An 18,491-nucleotide genomic window follows, 5' to 3' on the forward strand; every position below is an offset into this window, starting at 1 on the left:
ACAGGTTATATAGCTTACCGAGCAAGATATTCTAGTCTGTTTGGGATTTTTACGCAGAACTAGAATTATACGACTGTTATAAATATAAGGTTGTGAGAGCCAGGTGGTTGGGGCCTGGGGTGGCCCATATAGAGCATGCAAGGCCTGGGGGAAACATTCGGAGGAGGAACACTGACAGAACCATCCATGTGAGACACAGGTGTGATCAACCAACAGTGAAAAACTCACCCCACCTCAGTACACACAGTAAATCACAGCGAACACTATTTGTTGTAACTCAACATTGCAAAATGTTGAGTTAATCCTCGTGTAACGATAGCCTTGATTTGTTGATTTTGCAACAGAGGTGGTTCGGAACAACACTGGTTAAATGAGTAACCTTTGCCTGAGACTTGACAACTTGCGTTAGTACCTCAAACTAATGCCTAGGCTTTAGCTAAGCGGGCTAACATTCTCGTGCCACCCGGCAGAGCCAGGTTTGAATCCCAGTCAGTCGCACTGTCAACTTGTAATTGGATAAGTAGATGTATTTGTCAGCAGCATGCAGACTCAGTGATATCTCAACCATGAACCATCCAGACCTCACACTCTTGTTTTTGCTCACTTTCTCCACCTAAGTCCAAGACTCACTCTCTCCCACAATGGGACAGTGTTGTGTGATCTGGTTGGCCTCAGTGCAGTTACCATGGTGATTAAGCTGCTCTTTCAAGCCCAGGACTGAAGGTGCACCTCTTCTCTTTGTGACAGAGGACCAGGGTCTCAACCTGCACAAGGCTCTCAGTGTCTCACATCAAAACACTGATGCCACTTCAGCTGGAGGTGAAGGGGAGCCTAACCTTCTGCAACACCCCACACAGGTCCTCTCCTGGGGCCCAATGTCCCACGGGAAACAGGGGCAGACAGGGTGCCTCAACCTGGGCCGTTGCCATCTCCGTGGCCCCCTGCCTTCCGTTGGGCCCTTTGATGTACAGGGATGTGTGGGATCTGGGGCAGCCCCGTCTGTGGAGCTGTCAACCAGAAGAGAGGCCTCCTCCTCGTCGGGTTACCCAGGAAAACTTGAACCATGGCCGGATACGGTCGTGGCTACGAACAAGGTGGAAGCGTGGAGGGATGGATGGAAGCATCAAGGTCCCTCTGATCTGATGGGACAGTCAAAGGCCTAGCTGATTACTCGCTATCCCACTAAGCCTCTGTTCTTCTCGCTGTGATACAGCCAGAAGAGATGGAGAGACAAGGGCCACGATTGTTCTTTAATCCTGGGTCTGATATGGTTGTGTCACAGAAGAATCCAGGGAAGGGGTTTGTGGAATATCTGTACAACATTTACGTCTGTGTTCTCTAGGATAAGTAGGCCATCTTTGAAGTGAAGGCACGAACTAGATAAATGTAATTGTTATGAAAAGCTGAATTTAAATCAGTTAAACATAAGCAATCCTTCTTTCATCAGGGGAACATCTAATTAAAATAAATATGGTCTTTCATTTTCTTTCAAGACATGTACACGGACAACATTAGACAATCAAATAAACGTATCTTTGTTATTCCTCCCTCATCTTAACTATTTCAAACTGTTATCCTCTGAAACGATTTCAAAGTTAAAACGGGCAATTGACATCAATTTCTTTTTTTATTTATTTATTTAACGCGGCAAGTCAATTAAGAACAAATTATTATTTACAATGACGGCCTAACAGTGGGTTCAGGGGCAGAACAACATATTTTTACCTTGTCACCTCTGGGATTCGATCTAGCAACCTTTCGGTTACTGGTCCAACGCGCTAACCACTAGGCTACCTCCCACCCCAATGCAGCTAGAGTAAGTGTGCCCCCATGTAACAAGATGAAGTGAAACAAAAGAGTCACAATACATTTGTTTTTCACTCAAAATTATTATTTTGAGAATATTTGTTCCACAAATTGTAAAATTGTTAAATGAATAGAAAACATTTTTGTAACCAACAAAGATTACTTTACACGTGTCAAGTGTAGTTGGTTTAGTTAATAAGCTGATACACAATCAAAACACAAAACATATGAATATGCGACAAAGCACGTTAAGTAGTGGTTCTTCAGACTTAGTATGAAATGATAAGGAATATTTAGTGGTTGCAGTTACATTTTTAGGTAGTTACAATGATATGAATGAGCATTTATGCAGCGCTGCTGCCCTCTGATGGTATGATGGTGCTACTGGAAGTGGCTCCGGGGGTGAAGTTGCCCTATAGGTACAGGTCTAGGATCAGCTTCCCCTCTCCAATCCCAACCTAACCATAGGGGAATGCAAAACTGACAAGATCAGCATCTAGGGGCAACTTCACTCGACACCATTGGAGGAGCAGCAGGTTCCGTGGCTGCAGGTTCCAGAGTGATCACATATGTTCAGGGTGGCTCTGCAGACATGTGATAAACTCCTGCACAGCTTTGCCCTCAAAGCAGATCTGGTACACAGAGGCAAACAACGGAAACCTACAAGACAAAACATTGCACTAAATCTCAGCAAGATGTGGTTCCATTAGCAGCACTCACACATTTATTGAGGAGAGCTTCAGCTCATATTTGCAGCTAATTTGATGAAAATGTTTGTGGTGAATGAGTAGAGGAATATTGGAGGAACATTTGTAAGTCATTAAATGTATTAACGGTAGGCTCGGTGACGCACGAAGTACACAAAAATATCGGGCCACAATTTCCACAAGAGCGTTGAAGCATGAGGCTAAACGTCTTCACTATGTTTCCCATGTTGTAGTAGCGTGAAGTGGAACTGTGCACATGCGCAGATACTCTGTGTGACTGCGCAAGGGCAAGCAAAGTCATATCGCCGAGTCTCACTTTAAGGTGAAAGAGTTGTACTCACTTGCTGATCATGTCTCTCTTCTTGAGAATTTTGAACACCTCAGCGGAGGTTTGTGGGCCTTGGAGCTTCTGACCATTGAGCATCTCAGCCTCTAGCTCTTCAATAGACTGGAAAGGTATGCAACATAGTTACTTAAAGCACACACACACACAAGTTTCTTGAAGTGATGGATATTAATATCTTGACCGTTATCAACCTGACAAAACAGTTAAAAGTTGCACTGGTCACAGCACATTCACATCCTTGAGTCGTATTTGTCACCTTGGATGTCTTGGCGAAGGCCTCGGCCACCTTGCGGTTGCGCCCCCCGTAGCAGGTGGTGATCAGGTCGGCGACGCCACAGCTCTCCAGGAAGGTCACAGAGGAAACCTGGCCCTTACAGAACAGCTTGGTGAAGGCGATCATCTCCATCAGCCCAAGCCGGATCACCGCAGCCTTGGTGTTGTCCCCAAAGCCCAGACCGTCACAGAACCCAGCGCCCACCGCTACAATATTCTGGGAAGGGGAGAGTGGGGAAGGAACCATAAGTGTTTTCTGCAGTTTTCTACTCTATTTCTATCAATATTATGATTCATGGTTTGTAAAAAATAAAAAAATAAAAACATTTGACAATGTGAGCAAATAAAACAGAGGTGCAAGTGCAATGAAACATAGGCCTCCTGTGTAAGTTACGTTCACGATGTAGCAGAAGTTCTTCTCTTTGAATGTAAATTGTACCTTGAGAGCCCCACAGAGTTCTACTGTGTCACTCTCCTGCACCACGGTGATCCTGAAGTTGGGAGTCTGCAGCAGCTCTTTAAAGATATGTCCGTTTGCTTCGTTCTTCGCTCCTGTTTAGGTAGTGATAGAAAGTCAAGGTACACATAACTGCATCAGTGGGAGTTGCAACACAAGCCGAGGAGGACACAAAACATTACAGCACTATCCTAGATAATATTATGGAATAATATTTTACCAATTGTGGTCTCACAGAACTTCTCATCAGCCACTTCGTTGGCAATGTTGGCCCCCATCAGGACGCTAACCTCGATTTCCAGTTTCTCACGGATGATGTCAGAGATGAGCTTCAAGCCCTCGGGGCCTTCATCGATGCCCTGAATAAGGACCAGGGCAGAAAAGAGATCTTAGGCTGCCTTCAATCACTCATTTTGTAACATATACCCTAGTTACCAGCATTTGGGTGGCAGCATTTTTTTTTAGACTAGGCTGCTGTTACATAATGAGTGTAAAATCATAGCCATGATGATAAATTCATACAGCTGAGAGTTTTCCTGGGTGATAAGAAGCCCGATATGAAGCCAGAGTAAAGTCAGACTTATACATTTTTATAGATTTTAGCAATGGTTTTTCTAAGTGAGAGCTGGTGTGAAAAAGAGCCAAATGACATTACTTTGATGAGGGATATCCCAATGGTTCCCTGTGCAATATGAGGTTTCATCTGATCGCATAGCCTCCCAATGAACTGATGTGGAATGACAAAGATCAGTATGCTGGCCCCTTTCACCGCTTCTGTGATTTCTGGAACAGCAACCTGGTAAATTGGAGTGGGAAAAGATAGCATGATACACTGTACTATTCATGATGGATGTTACTATGTAGTAGCATTTATCGTGAATCTACATTACGCAGTGGAGGCTGCTGAGGGGAGGACGGCTCATAATAATGGCTGGAACGGAGCGAATGGAATGGCGTCAGACACGTAGAGACCATGGGTTTGATAACAATCCATTTTTTCCCACTCCAGCCATTACCGTGATCCCGTCCTCCCCGATCAAGGTGCCACCAACCTCCTGTGATTACAATATGTTATGTTATTTTGTTACAGGGTCGTTTAAGGAATTGACATAAGGGGCGGCTGGATACAATAACACACGCATTAAGTCTTGGCATAGTGGAAAGCAAGGTATGTCAGACTGGTAGGCCGTTCAGAGAATGCCAACTACCTTAAGCATCTACCCATGAAGGTATATTCTGGCCGGGGGAGTTTTGTTAAGAGCCCCGACGCTCGTTCTGAACGTTAACATGATTCACTTGCGGTACGGTTTTGGAAATATAAGGAAAGTATCTTTCATAGCAGCAAGAATTAATATCCCAAAAAATTATGTCTAAATTACTACACACCTTTTAAAGTATGTCTGGGAATTTCCAGGGACCTCACAATACCATATTATCACGACATTTAGGTGCCAATACGATATGTATTGCGATTCTCACAATTCTATGTATTGAGATTCGATACTGTGATTTTATTGCGATTCGATGTGCCAAACGGTTCACCATAGCTGCAGAGGGACAAGCAAGAACATGAGAAAACGAGTTTGGATCAGTCAGGGAAATAAAAGTGCTGAAAACAAATTGGATCCCTGCTTAAAAAGGAGATGGAGAACAAGCTAGGAAAACAAGCTAAGGAAAAATACAGGACAACTAACAAAAAAAATCATATTGCGATAATGTCAAAACTACATGATTTATTGTCAAAAATAATATCCTGATATGTAACTGTCTAGATTTCTTACCCCAGCACTATTTTATAAGGTTAGGGTTTGTGTTCCCATATGGCCATGTTACAGCGCTTTATTAAGGAAGACTAATGGAAGGCAGAGAAGACCACCTGTGCTAATTAGATATCTAGCGTGCTTGAACACCTGTGTGTAAGCGTAACTGGAAAGGAAGTGTAGTTTTGTCGTCTGGAGGAACACAGTTGGCATGATATTGATCCCATACCTTGCATACATACAGCCCTATGGTTCAGTGCAAACCTGATACAGTAAGTGGATCTTTTTTATATGAAAGATTATTTCTCACTGATATGAAAGATAATTCCATGTTTCAAAAACCGCATTGCATGCGATGATTATTGACGTTTCTGAACTTTAAAACAAAGAGGGTATTGTAGTTTACATGGGCCCACCCTAGGGATATAGCAGAATGCCTTGGGTTCTTGTGAACAACCCCAGACAGATATGTTATCATCTCTGTATAGGTCAAACTTCACTCATCTTATCTGTGTGTATCCTTTTACACAACCACAAAGCATGTCCGGAGATAACGTTAACTCCAGATGTATTGCCCAACTCAATGATTTGTAATCTTGAGGCAAAAATCTAATATTAAACCAAACTAACCACATTTTTGGGAAGCTTGTGACCCGGTAGGTATTTGACGTTCTCATGCTCTGTGTTGATGATTTCTGTTAACTTTTTGCCATCGATCATCTCTTCAAACACCCACATGTTAACAATGGGGTCAAACCTGTTGGATCCCTTTGCATTGTGACCAACGATTTTGGCTATCGCAGAGCCCCTAAGAGATGATGAAAACGGATTAGATTGGAGGGCAATGGAATAACACCATTCATATTTTCAAAATCCCAGTCGCAAAATGAACAACATGCTAAATATATCTTGGGGGTACCATAACCAGATTATAACAGTACACGGAATATACCCAAGCCTACATTCAAAGATTGTAAATCAAACTTCTGTTTGATATTCTATGAAACTACATGCAAGTTGTCAATTTAGCCAAATATGAGCACTTAGTTGGCTACATTATGAATCAATGAGTGGAATTCACGATACAATTATGTCGAATGCAGGCACATGCAAATAGAGAAAGCCCATAAATATACCAGTTTCCGGATCCAACGATGCACACTTTCTTAGCAGGCATGTTTAAGGTAGAGTAGCAGCCACGATTCCTTGAACAGTGTTAAGGGATCAGTAAAATGCCGTGTTTATAACCATGTCCATAACTTCCTTATACGCCCTAGTCGTGTGGGCAGCACATTCTTTTTTAGCACGCCGCCCTTTTACCCTGTATATAAAAGAGGGGAAAGGTTTGTACAGGTTAGATAACAGTAGGGTTATTCTGGGTGTGCCACCACAACGAACCTGTCATGACAAGTATGGAGAGACATTTATCCATGGAGAAAGTCCTATAATTTTCTCGATTTGCCGAGCTCGGGGGAGATACAAAATTCTCACTGTTTGTCATGCAACACGACTGAAATATGTGCCGGCGGTAGCTCGATGGGGTATGTGCAGGATATATTTGAAGACGTGTTCTATTTCGACAACTGCAACCTATTTCGAAAAAACTTTGTATGCCACAAATGTCCCTATTGTTTTGCCAATGCGGAAGTCCTTTCATGGAATTGAATCACATGACTCCAGTTCCGTGTCGCGTCATCGTGAAGCCTGTTAGCAGCGATTTGGATCATGTAAACCCCAAGCTCACGACCTCGTTAGCTAGCACGCCACTGTTTTTACAAGAATATATTGTGATGGATTACTTAATCAGTCGTTTAGATAGCTATCGTTCATGAGAAACTATGTGGTTTGTAAAGCCATAAACCGAATAAATCCATCTGTGAGCAAGGCCTTCAAGTTAGCAAATCAGACTAGAGATTGCTGTGTGACTAGTTGTCAAGCTAGCTAACGTTTCTGGCAAGGTTTGTAGCTTGTTAGCTAGCTATAACGTTGGCTATGACTATGCAAGGAGAAACCGTCACGGCAATACGAATATCGGACAGTGAAGGGAAACTGGATGTCTTTCCCCAGAAAGGGACGCCTGGTAGTTCTGGGAAAGGGAGTTCTAAAGGCTGGCAGTACAGGTATGCTTACTGTCTAGTTAGCTAGGCTAATTATCTGGCTTAGCCATATCTGGCTAACCAATCGTGCAAACCTAGTTAGCTGCAGTGATTTGTTTGGTTAATAGGCAGTGCAACACATCTTCAGTTGGTAACGTTAACTAGCAAGCCCTTGGTCAAACGTTAGCTGTCTAGCCGGCTATGGTTTCTAGCTTTTTCTAGCTGAGCTTACTGACTTAACTATTAGTTAACAGGCTAGTCAGAGTTGAATCAGAGGTTCGTCTGGAGTTGAATTTTGCCAACCCATTGATGTTATTGTAGCATAACTAGCGTGTGTGCTAACTGTCAATCCTTTTCTCAATCTCTGCTCTATTCAGTGACCACATGGAAAATATTGACGGTTACCTGATGAAATACACCAACCTGGTAACAGGATGGCAATATAGGTGAGTGGGCAGCCCAGGTTGAAGAACATTGATTAAACAGTAGTTTTAATAAATGCACATAGCATTTACAATTTGATCAAATCAACTAAACATACTACTGAATTGATTCATTGCTTTGCCAACAAGCATCTTGAGCTCAAGGGCATTGGGCCAGTAACCAAAAGGTCACTGGCTCGAATCCCTGAGACGACTAGATGAGAAATCTATGCCCTCGCAAGGTACCCAAACTTATTTTCTTCTATAAGTCATGTAAATCGCTCTGTATAAGAGCGTCTGCTAAATTACTCAAATGATTTGATTGATTGAACGTTCTGCTCTTCATGCAGGTTCTTTGTCCTCAACAATGAGGCAGGGTTGTTGGAGTACTTTGTCAATGAGCAGTCCAGGCCCCAGAAACCTCGCGGGACACTCCCCTTGGCAGGGGCGGTCATATCCCCCAGCGACGAGGACTCCCACACCTTCACGGTTAATGCCATCAGTGGGGAACAATACAAGCTCCGAGGTGAAACGCGCACACACACTGTCTCTCACACTCCTCACCAATCAAAAAACAATCAAAACAGCTACAACAACTCATACAAGAGTGTCATGCTGTTTGAGTAGTCTACTACTGGACATGTATGGTTTGCATTTCATCACAATGTTATTATATCCTCAATGCATCAGTCAGTAGTTGGACAGGCAAGATGCACATCTAGTCACTGTCAGACTATTATACCAAGACTTCAGGAAGGGGAGAAAGCATGTAAAACATATCCAAATCAATACGCGATAATGGCGGTTTTCTCATTATCCTCGGTTGACGAGGGATAACGTTGTCGTTATTGATCCATGCGGAGAGATTCACTCTGCTGCACTGTAATGTGCTCACTCTGTTCAGGCACCAAACTAAAGAAAACCGACTGAAACAGGGATGCACTAACTGAACATACCTAATAGGAAACTCGTTTGAATTTTCAATTGCAAAACATTTTGCAACCGTGTGCACTAATGAATGTGACCCTGTGGTGTTGTCTCCCAGCCACGGACGCCAAAGAGAGACAGCACTGGGTGAGCCGGCTGCAGATCTGCACGCAGCACCACACTGAGGCCATGGGGAAGGTAAAGGCCAGGGCTTTTCGTCTGACACACCCACTTTCACAGGCGCATATACACAGTTGCATGCACACACACACACAGACACACACAGACACAGTTGCATGCACACACAGTTGCACGCACACACACACGCACACACAGTTGCATGCACACACACACGCACACACAGTTGCATGCACGCACAGTTGCATGCACGCACACGCACGCACAGTTGCATGTGCATGCACGCACGCACAGTTGCATGCACACGCACGCACAGTTGCATGCACACGCACGCACAGTTGCATGCGCACGCACGCACAGTTGCATGCGCACGCACGTACAGTTGCATGCGCACGCACGCACAGTTGCATGCGCACGCACGCACAGTTGCATGCGCACGCGCAGTCGCACGCGCACGCACACACACAGTTGCATGCATACACACTCACCATCACAAGCTCTTTCTCACTCACAACAATGTTTTCCCTTGATCCAGACACTCTCTACTAGCTCGTTTTGTGACGCAATTCCATTGATCGTGTCCATGGTTGCCTGTAACATGAGCTTCATAACAGAAGTGCAGAGCGGATGTCTTGTATTTAGATTAGATGTAGTAGTGTTTGTGCTTGATAATGAGAACACATTGATGGGGAACTCGAGCTACTATTCATTTAGCTTAGTCATGAGCCAAGACCATCCTTGATGCCAGACTTTGACACCAAAGACACCCCTGGCTGCATCATAGCAGGCAAATGGGGGGGGGGGGGGGGGATGTGACACTTCCTTAAAAAACAAGTTTGATCTTACGTTCCTGGCTAAAGTCAGTGAGTCTGTATTACTCAGCGGGATTTCCTTCCTAACAGATGTACATTTTCTATTGAAATACTGATGATAAGACAGAATGTGACAAACCACAAGCATGATGCACTCTATTCTTGGATAAATTGTGGCGTAACCATAACGACTCGATTCAGTACACTTCACATGATTGGCCTTAATTCGTCTCGCATCTTGAGCACTTGAGTTGAAGACAGTCAGCATTTACAGAGCACACGGACATGACACCATAAGGTCACACAAATAGTCACAAACAAGATGGCTCCACAGGTTAAGATTCCCCTAGGTACAGATCTAGGATCTTTTCCCCCTACCACAATCCTAGCGGTAATTAGAGATATATAACTTGTTTTAACATGGACATTTCCATTGAGTGCTTCCACCATTTTTAAAGTAGTCAACTGGTGGGGATTCCTGTAAGTTGGGAGCAATCAGCCAATGACAAAGACGTCAATGGCCTAAGCCTCAATGTCGCTGCCCATTCTCTCTCTCTCTCTCACTCACACTATAATGGCACAGATACAAAGATGAGGCCTCGATCTCTATGCTGTAACCATTAGTGAGGGAAATGCTAAACTGACCCAATATCCGAGTCTAAGGGGCAACTTTACGTACATTCCACACGCTCCAATGGTCAAAATATACTTATCTAAAGATCCTCTCACAGATGAGATTCACTCTATGACAAATTTGTTGACCATCTTGTCTTTGTCCAGAGTAACCCTCCGCCCAAGTCTCGCAGCTACTCCATGGCGTCTCAGGGGAGCGCCAGCTCGCCCCTGTCCCAGCGCAGGCCTAGCCAGAACGCTGCCTCCTTCTTCAGCATGACTCAGCTCCACAAGGGCTCCTCGCTGTACTCCTCCAAGAGGTCCCTGCTGCCCGACCATTTGCTTGATGCCAGAGAGGTAGGCTGAGGATAGGGATGGTAGCTACTACCTCATGTACCAAAATAGAAGTGGGGTTTGGCGTAGCTTGAAGGATATTGTTGTTGTTTTTCTCAGTGTCTTGTACTTTCCATCAGTTTTTTGTTGTTGTTATAACTTTGCGTCTCAACAGTAATAGCTGGTGGTAGAGAGAAGAATATCTCTTCTGTCTTATTTGACATGTATTTTGTCATAGAGGAATTCTCTTAGTCTTTTTACCCGTCTTACTCAGCTTTTTTTTGTTTAGTGTCATTTTATGAAGATCGTTCATCTAGGACTAGGTGACAGGGACTTCTTGTTTTAATCTAATGACGGATACAGTAAGCACATTTGTACATCGGTATCAACTTACTCCTCCGGTTCCTTCCGCTCTTCTTTACTCCCAGATGATGACCCAGGCCCAGGGCCAGCACCGAGACCTGATCCAGACCATCGAGGGCCTGCCCCCGGCCGCGGGCCCCCTCTCCCCGCTAGACCAGGACCTGCTGATGCTCAAGGCCACCTCCATGGCCACCATGAACTGCCTCAACGATTGCCTGCACATCCTGCAGCTGCAGCAGGTGGCCCGCCAGAGGAGCTCCCTGGGAGGTGAGGGTGAAGGCTGGGGGCCTGGAGGGGAGGGGGAGTAGGTCACTACTGGTGACAGTAATGTGTGTTCATTTATGGATGAACTCCAATGAAAAGAAAGGGATCTGTGTACATGCACTGTTAGTTTTTTCAGTGGGTAGGTCTTTATTGCCAGGCTTTCTCAGATTTGCCTTCAAGGTGGTGGTTAATTTACCACCGAAGAGAGCAAGGTAGAAACGGTTTAAGTTGCCTTTTCTTTGACCCATTTCTCAAAGTTAGCCGTGGAAGTCTTGAAGGTGTTTTGTTTCCAATAAGGGTTTTTAGTCATGTTTAGTTGTATGTGACATGTACTAGACACCCATCATGTGCTTGCACAATTCTACCTCACAAATCATGGAATTGCACATGTTGACCCTCCCGGTCCAGATGTACTCCGAAAGCCGACAGTGGAATTATTGTCCATAATTAATGAGGGAGCGGTACTTATTCTTACCGGCTGTCTAGGCTGGTAACCAGATCGCTCATTGGGTAACTTGAGTAATAACAGCTCTCCCATTAACCACCTTTCTTCCTTTTTGATCACACCGCACCATACTGACAGCCAAGAGACTTACCAAAAGTGTATGGCTGCTACGATCTCAGCCATTTCTTTTGACAGAGCCAACCAGACATTGTGGAATCGGGGAAACAGTGAAAAGCTGTCACAAGTTCCCGGTTTGACGTAAGAGATCGTAAGAGATCTTGTTACCTGGCATCCATATTTCATTAGGCCCACGAACAGGACGGAACCCGGGGACCAGCCAATCAGGAAAAGTTGTCAAGGATTGTGTGGGCCATGCTAATTTGAATGGGCCTCGCCTCCCTGCCAAACACTAACCCACCAATCAGGTGGTTTCCTGTTGGCTGGGCATAAAACTTATCTCGATACTCCCTGTGTACCGGGGATCGGGTTAATGTCTCATCCTGTAGTCCTAGGGAACTGTCAGGGAAATACGCCAGCCTGGGTCTTTCTTGAATGGTCACTGGCTACAACCTTGTTGTTTTGGTCTGGTAGCCTCAAGGGGCCTTGTAGCCTAGCATGAGTACCTCTGAGCTAAAGGTCGTGGCGGCCACTGCTGTGTCGGGTGTTACAGGGCCCACCATCGAGTGGCTGGAGCCCAAGCTGCCGGACATCCTGAAGAATGGCGGGCCCTTGGACAGCTTCAGCACCGAGGGAGGGCCACTGGAGGGTAGCCTCCTGGAGCTCAGTGCCACGGAGCCCTGCAGTTTCTCTGGGGTAAGGACAAGGAACATTACTAGATCCAAAAAGGTTTTTCCCACTATCGAGCCAAACTGTACTGACTTGAGGCTGTATGTATCAAGCGCTCAGAGTAGGAGTGGCCTGGTTACGCATCCAGTATAGTTACTGGAACTGTGCTAGAAAGGGCGACGTGAAAATAAAGTATTTGAAAAGTGATTGGCGTATCTCTTTGGACAGGACAATTTGACTTCAGTACTTTTTATTTAATAATTAAATGTATAGCATTGTTTCCAATGATCAATTTGTCTATCCATGGTCAGGTGAGGACGATGGTAAATATAACTAAAGGCCTTTTATTTTCAATCATAGCTTTTTCTTGTAGGTACTTCAGTTTGACTGTTTTTCAAGATGCAAGCCACAATTTATGATGTTCTCAACGTAAATATTGTTGTATCCCCTGCCAGGAGGAGATTGACGGGGAGGACGAGGTGGAGGACGCGTTCACGGAAAAGGAGGAGGAACTGGGGGCGGTGGAGGAGGAACGCAGTGTCATCCTACACCTGCTCTCGCAGCTCAAGCTGGGCATGGACCTCACACGGGTAGGTTCCACAACGCTCACACCGCTGCCCCCCCCCCCGGCCGTGGCCTGGACACCGCCTGAAACATATGGCTGGACCAAGGCCCAGCCTGAAACATGCATCAGACTGGACCAAGGCCCAGATAGACAGACCGTAGTGGTGTCTTGTTTCCCGTCCTCTGATTGGCTAATGTAAAGGACTGCATACTGCAGTTAAGAAATGCCTCTGTTTGTTGTTTCGCTTTTCTTGTTGACTTCATTGTAGAGCTAGGTGATATGGACTAAAATCCATATTGCGATTAAATTGCTTGAATTGATGCGATAACAATAAATAGAACGATGCGTTTTAAAAGTTAATGTGCACCAGTTTTTATTTGCGTTACCTTTTAAACTAATACCACTAGTTTGATGGTTTTAGCCATAAGTTGTCCCATTAACAATCCTTCATATTAGCAACCGTATTTAATTTCAGACTTCACATTTCTCTAATATAGGCTACAAAATGCCTGCGATAAGTGATCTGTATGGTCGGCGTCAATCATTTTCGATTATCGTCTCGGCTCTACTTCAGTGAAATTCCGTTTCCCATGGTTAGCAGCTAGTGTCGGCTCAAAGCCTGTGTGTCGGATAGTAGTTAGTCAAGACATAAAAAGAGAATGTGCTCTCAAATTCCAATTGAAGCTTTAAAAAGAAAAATCTTTACCTCATAGCTACATGTCATTATAGAGCACACACATTGTCAATGACCCAACCTGCTTTATTAAAGGTCATAAATAGTTCTGTCTCCTCAGGTGGTGCTGCCCACCTTCATCCTGGAGAAGCGCTCCTTGCTAGAGATGTACGCTGACTTCATGTCCCACCCGGACCTGTTCGTAGCCATCACAGACGGCCAAGGGCCCGAGGAGCGCATGGTGCGCTTCGTTGAGTACTACCTCACCTCCTTCCACGAGGGCCGCAAGGGCGCCATCGCCAAGAAGCCCTATAACCCCATCATCGGCGAGAGCTTCCACTGCTCCTGGAGGGTGCCCAGGTCAGGGGAACCCGCCAAGGATGCCCCCTCGCCCCCCTCTCCTCCCCAGGGAAGCCCCACCACCGAGGGGGAGGACGGTAGTTACCAGTTGCGCTTTGTGGCTGAGCAGGTGTCCCATCACCCGCCTGTGTCGGGCTTCTACGCCGAGTGCCCCGAGAGGCGGATGTGTGTCAACACCCACGTGTGGACCAAGAGCAAGTTCATGGGCATGTCCATCGGGGTGTCCATGATCGGGGAAGGTAAGGCCGGCCAGAGACGTAGTATCGATTATTACACCTGGTTTGAAATGGAGAGACTCGGTAAGGGATTAGGCCTACTTCCTTCAGACCAATGTCAAAGGGAGAGTGGACATTTCTTCCATACAGGAAGTAATTATTGTTTCGACTTCAAACCTCTGGCTAAAAGTGATCTCTAATGCGAACAGGATACAAGGTATAAACCTTACAGTAATCTGTATGTGTAGGATGTCTGTACCTGCTGGAGCATGACGAGGAGTACACCTTCACGCTGCCCTGTGCCTACGCCCGCTCCATCCTTACCGTGCCCTGGGTGGAACTGGGGGGAAAGGTTAACGTGAACTGCACCAAGTCGGGATACTCCGCAGTCATCACCTTCCAGACCAAGCCCTTCTACGGAGGCAAGCTGCACAAGTGAGTGCCCCTCACAGAGCACACCTGCAGAGGAATTTCTAATGCTTTCATTAAATTGTTACATTGGCTTTATGTTCCTGTGCCGTTACAGCTTCATATAGTTAGTTCCATGTTATGTTACTGTGTGTGTTTAGATTTAAACAATGAAATGTTTATGGATCCTAGGACTCCCTAGAAAACAGTGACTGTTGAGGAGTGGATTATCCTGGCTAAAGAAAGATTCATTTAAATTGAGTTAATAAACAAGTGCTTGAATAATTGACAAAAGCCACAAGTCTTTGAAGTGACCTCAAATTGTTTTGCATAGTTTGCGCATAGAGGCTGTGATTGGTTGATATCGTTAACCATGTGTCCTCCTGCTCTCGTGGCGCCTCACGCAGGGTGACGGCGGAGGTAAAGCACAACGCCACCAGCGCCGTGGTGTGCCGCGTTCAGGGAGAGTGGAACGGCGTGCTCGAGTTCAGCTACCAGAATGGCGACACGTGCATGGTGGACGTCACCAAGCTGCCCGTCACCAAGAAGCGCGTGCGCCCCAACGACAAGCAAGGACCAACTGAATCGAGGTTAGACCAAAAAGTCCATCATATTGGCATTAATATGCTCAGATTTGTTTCCGACGCTTTCAGGTGAGGTTGTGGCATAGATAAGGACTGGAGATGAAAAATAAGCTGTGTAGTTAATTATGTCTCCCCTGATTATTGTGCCTTGTCCCATTTGAATAGTCATGATGTAAATGGATAACTCTGTTTTTAGGCGCCTGTGGCAGCATGTAACCGAGTCGCTGCGTCAGAAGGACATTGAGAAGGCCACGGAGTACAAGAGGATCTTGGAGGAGCGACAGAGGACCGAGGAGAGACACCGCACTGAGACCGAGACCCCATGGAGGACCAGATATTTTGAGAGCGAGGTACGTAGAACATCGTCTTGACAAACCTTTTCATATTTGGCGCGCTTGCTTCAGTAAGACCTGGTGGAGCTCTGGACAGACATGCTTTAGGACAGCTGAAGCAGGCACACACATTTTCTTCAGGAAACGTTCCATCGTTGTTTTGTTAAGCGGTCAGGCATTTTGACACCCAGTTTTGCTAGAAGAATGCAAGGATCATGGACACATGATATCTAATGGGGCATTTACAGTTTATATTCAGGAATCAATGGATTTTATAATGGATTCTCTTCTGTCAGACATTTATAGGTTGAAATGACAATTGCGTAGCAGGAAATCTTAGCTTGTCACGTTTTCTATTCTTTCCTCCTCTCTGTGCTAGGGCGAAGGCTGGATGTATCACAAACCACTGTGGAAAACACCCACTCTGAAAACGTAGTCCTACCGGTCAGTGAGATCTATCATTGAGAACGGCTGTAGCCACGAGACTGACGCTCTCTTTTGGTTTGTGTGTGTGTGCGCGAATGTGTGGGGTTTCCTAAACGGTCGAGGTAAAGCGCGACCTCCACTTACATGCATACGGATGCAAAGGTATTGAGGAAAGCCCTATAACGTGATGACAAGCTATATAGTTTCATCTCCCACTCGATGTACAACTCAAACCTCAAGGTAGTAGGTACAGGCTTTTGTGCTGATGATCACTTTTTGTATAATCCACTCTGAATGAGGACATTTCTCCTTAAACAGATACAAGGTACTCCATTTACACCGCCTTCACAATCGTATGACGACGCGCTCGTTTGGGTGGTTTTAAAGTGTTCAAGGATCACGATTCAGAGGGAGTTTTTTTTTTTTTACAGTGATGTCGCACACGAGACCGAGAATGGAAGTGCATCTTTCAAAGTACGCGATTGATGTTCGACGGTGTGAACTGGATAGCTGTATTTTGGGATATGATTGGCAAGGCCTGGGTCATGTTCATTAGGGCATGCGACAGAATGTTTTAAAACGCAATACAACGGTAAATTAGTTATTGGATAAGTACATACAGTCCCTCCCTTTTTGACTTTTCTTCCGTTTGGTGCCTAATGAACATGACCCTGCACATATTATGTCACAGCTTGGATAAGACACACACACACACACAACCTGTCACTACAATGAACAAGTTTATAATTGGGACAATGTTCCTGAATTCATACTGTAGGTAATTAATCACATTACTCCTTTGGTTTTGCACAGACTTCTCCATTTGGATGATTCCATTGTTCAAAATGATTGACGAGGTTTGGCATGATAGTATTTTAACGATTTAGGCCCCCCCCCAAAGTGAATGCATTTGTTGATATGCGATGTATGATAAAGTAACAATCATTCCTTTCGCAGTCCCAAAGGGATATAGTCCACCTTCCTGGAGGAATTTTGGAAAATGGAACGCATGATGAGCAATGTCTTTTTGTGTACTGCAAGTATTATTATACTCTGGTTACTGTCTGAATTCCACAATTTGTTTTCATATGCAAACAAATGTTTTACTTCATTTTTCTGGTTCAAAATGAATGTTAATCTCCTGGATATCTGTCTGTTCTGATTTTTAAGAGCAGAATCTAACTTAATATCGTCACCTTATTAGTTGGTTTTGAATGAGATTGCTCCCTCGTGGTGGTTCTATTCAAAAGCAGTTATCACATTTTTCACCCCCCCTCCCAATGTATGAAATACACAACACTAGTTGAGTCTCAACACCAATGCAGTCAATATCAGCCTGGAAAGGTTCTCCCAACCCCTTATTTGATAGGCAGAATGCAAAGAGAAGACCTGCTTGAAGCATGGGATTTGATTTTTAACTCTGCATTGATAAGCTACTCTATCCACGTCATGGTGCCTTAATCACTCTTCCTGTGTGCTTCTTCCAGTCCAAGAGTATAGCATACACCCCTCCCCCCCCCAGGGCCGGATTACCAGATTTGGAAGTCAGCTAATTTATAGCAGTTTCGTACTGCTATTCTACACATTATGGCATGAGCCTGAGAACAATTAGCTGTTTTAAAGCTATATTGAGGCAATTCTACACATTATGCTATCTGGGGGCCCCCGCCCTCCAAGGGGAAGCAACCCCTTGAGGTCGGGGATGCCGGGGCACGTGCCCTGCGTGCCAGTTCTGTAATCTAGCCCTGTTTTGTTTCCCCCGTCACCGCTATGAATGATGCAATAGTATGTAAATATTGGTTGTTTTGAGGGTAGTTGTTGCATTCTTTCCTGGTTTGAAGAAAGACATGTTAGAAGCGCAGACCCCTGAATGGTGTTATACATGTTGACTTTGTTGTTTGGAATATTACTCGTTTGTCTTGCTGACCTGTGAAATGCACTGACATTGAAGGAAACATGACTCCTTGTAGACTAAGATATGTGTGGTAATGAATGATTAAATAAATTGCCTATCAATTGAGTATCGTGTTAACTCTTTCGCCCCAAAAAAAGCACTGCTCATACAACAGTAATATTTAATAACCCAATACATTTTCCTTATTGACCGTGTATTACTTGCATCATGAAACTACTCAGTATTCTAAAGTGGATTCCTTGCCAACAACAGGTGCATCACAATACTCTTCAAATGTGCGTGTCTAGTGAGCCACAATCAATACAGGGAAGCTACCTTTCTCTACAACTGTGTGTTTGCCTTACATGGTTAGCAGTTTAGGTTGGGCATAAGTTCGAAACTCTCTTCAATATTCCTTATGAAAAGAAGCACTCTCAATTTTTTTTTTTTTTTTAAGTATTATTTTAATCTTTTTTTTGTCATCTTA

General features: G+C 44.7%; 2 protein-coding genes across 4 annotated transcripts; one reads left to right on the forward strand and one right to left on the reverse strand.

Moving 5' to 3' along the window:
• Positions 1-1,608: 1,608 nt before the first annotated feature.
• Positions 1,609-7,006, reverse strand: LOC139373195 (glycerol-3-phosphate dehydrogenase [NAD(+)], cytoplasmic-like). Of its 2 annotated transcripts, none has more exons than XM_071113380.1 (9): positions 6,841-7,006; positions 6,486-6,670; positions 5,980-6,157; positions 4,245-4,385; positions 3,810-3,948; positions 3,572-3,684; positions 3,116-3,349; positions 2,855-2,961; positions 1,609-2,466 (listed from the first exon to the last, which is right to left on the reverse strand). In XM_071113380.1, exons 2-9 carry the CDS (start codon positions 6,524-6,526, stop codon positions 2,370-2,372), a joined length of 1,050 nt encoding a protein of 349 aa, XP_070969481.1. In that variant the 5' UTR covers positions 6,527-6,670; positions 6,841-7,006; the 3' UTR covers positions 1,609-2,369. The 2 variants fall into 2 exon arrangements, with proteins under 2 accessions (XP_070969481.1, XP_070969480.1); XM_071113379.1 differs by having other exon boundaries at positions 6,748-6,998.
• LOC139373194 (oxysterol-binding protein-related protein 11-like) lies at positions 6,760-18,131 on the forward strand. Of its 2 annotated transcripts, none has more exons than XM_071113378.1 (13): positions 6,760-6,890; positions 7,823-7,891; positions 8,218-8,393; positions 8,913-8,992; positions 10,525-10,713; positions 11,118-11,319; positions 12,432-12,574; positions 13,003-13,137; positions 13,907-14,384; positions 14,609-14,795; positions 15,176-15,358; positions 15,549-15,702; positions 16,064-18,131. In XM_071113378.1, the coding sequence occupies exons 1-13, from the start codon at positions 6,886-6,888 to the stop codon at positions 16,118-16,120; spliced, it is 2,058 nt and encodes a 685-aa protein (XP_070969479.1). In that variant the 5' UTR covers positions 6,760-6,885; the 3' UTR covers positions 16,121-18,131. The 2 variants fall into 2 exon arrangements, with proteins under 2 accessions (XP_070969479.1, XP_070969478.1); XM_071113377.1 differs by lacking the exon at positions 6,760-6,890 and adding an exon at positions 7,036-7,469.
• Positions 18,132-18,491: the final 360 nt, after the last annotated feature.

This window comes from Oncorhynchus clarkii, chromosome 18 (assembly GCF_045791955.1).
Source record: "Oncorhynchus clarkii lewisi isolate Uvic-CL-2024 chromosome 18, UVic_Ocla_1.0, whole genome shotgun sequence".
Lineage (NCBI taxonomy): Eukaryota > Metazoa > Chordata > Actinopteri > Salmoniformes > Salmonidae > Oncorhynchus > Oncorhynchus clarkii.

Excerpts from the sequence above, each read along its gene's own strand:
- LOC139373195 (XM_071113380.1), bottom strand. The coding sequence starts at position 6,526 with ATGCCTGCTAAGAAAGTGTGCATCGTTGGATCCGGAAACTG. Across the intron at positions 3,685-3,809 it reads GTTCTGTGAGACCACAATTG|GAGCGAAGAACGAAGCAAAC; the intron begins GTAAAATATTAT and ends CTACCTAAACAG. Across the intron at positions 3,350-3,571 it reads AACTCTGTGGGGCTCTCAAG|AATATTGTAGCGGTGGGCGC; the intron begins GTACAATTTACA and ends TCCCCTTCCCAG.
- LOC139373194 (XM_071113377.1), top strand. The coding sequence starts at position 7,342 with ATGACTATGCAAGGAGAAACCGTCACGGCAATACGAATATCGGACAGT. Across the intron at positions 10,714-11,117 it reads ATTTGCTTGATGCCAGAGAG|ATGATGACCCAGGCCCAGGG; the intron begins GTAGGCTGAGGA and ends CTTTACTCCCAG. Across the intron at positions 13,138-13,906 it reads TGGGCATGGACCTCACACGG|GTGGTGCTGCCCACCTTCAT; the intron begins GTAGGTTCCACA and ends CTGTCTCCTCAG.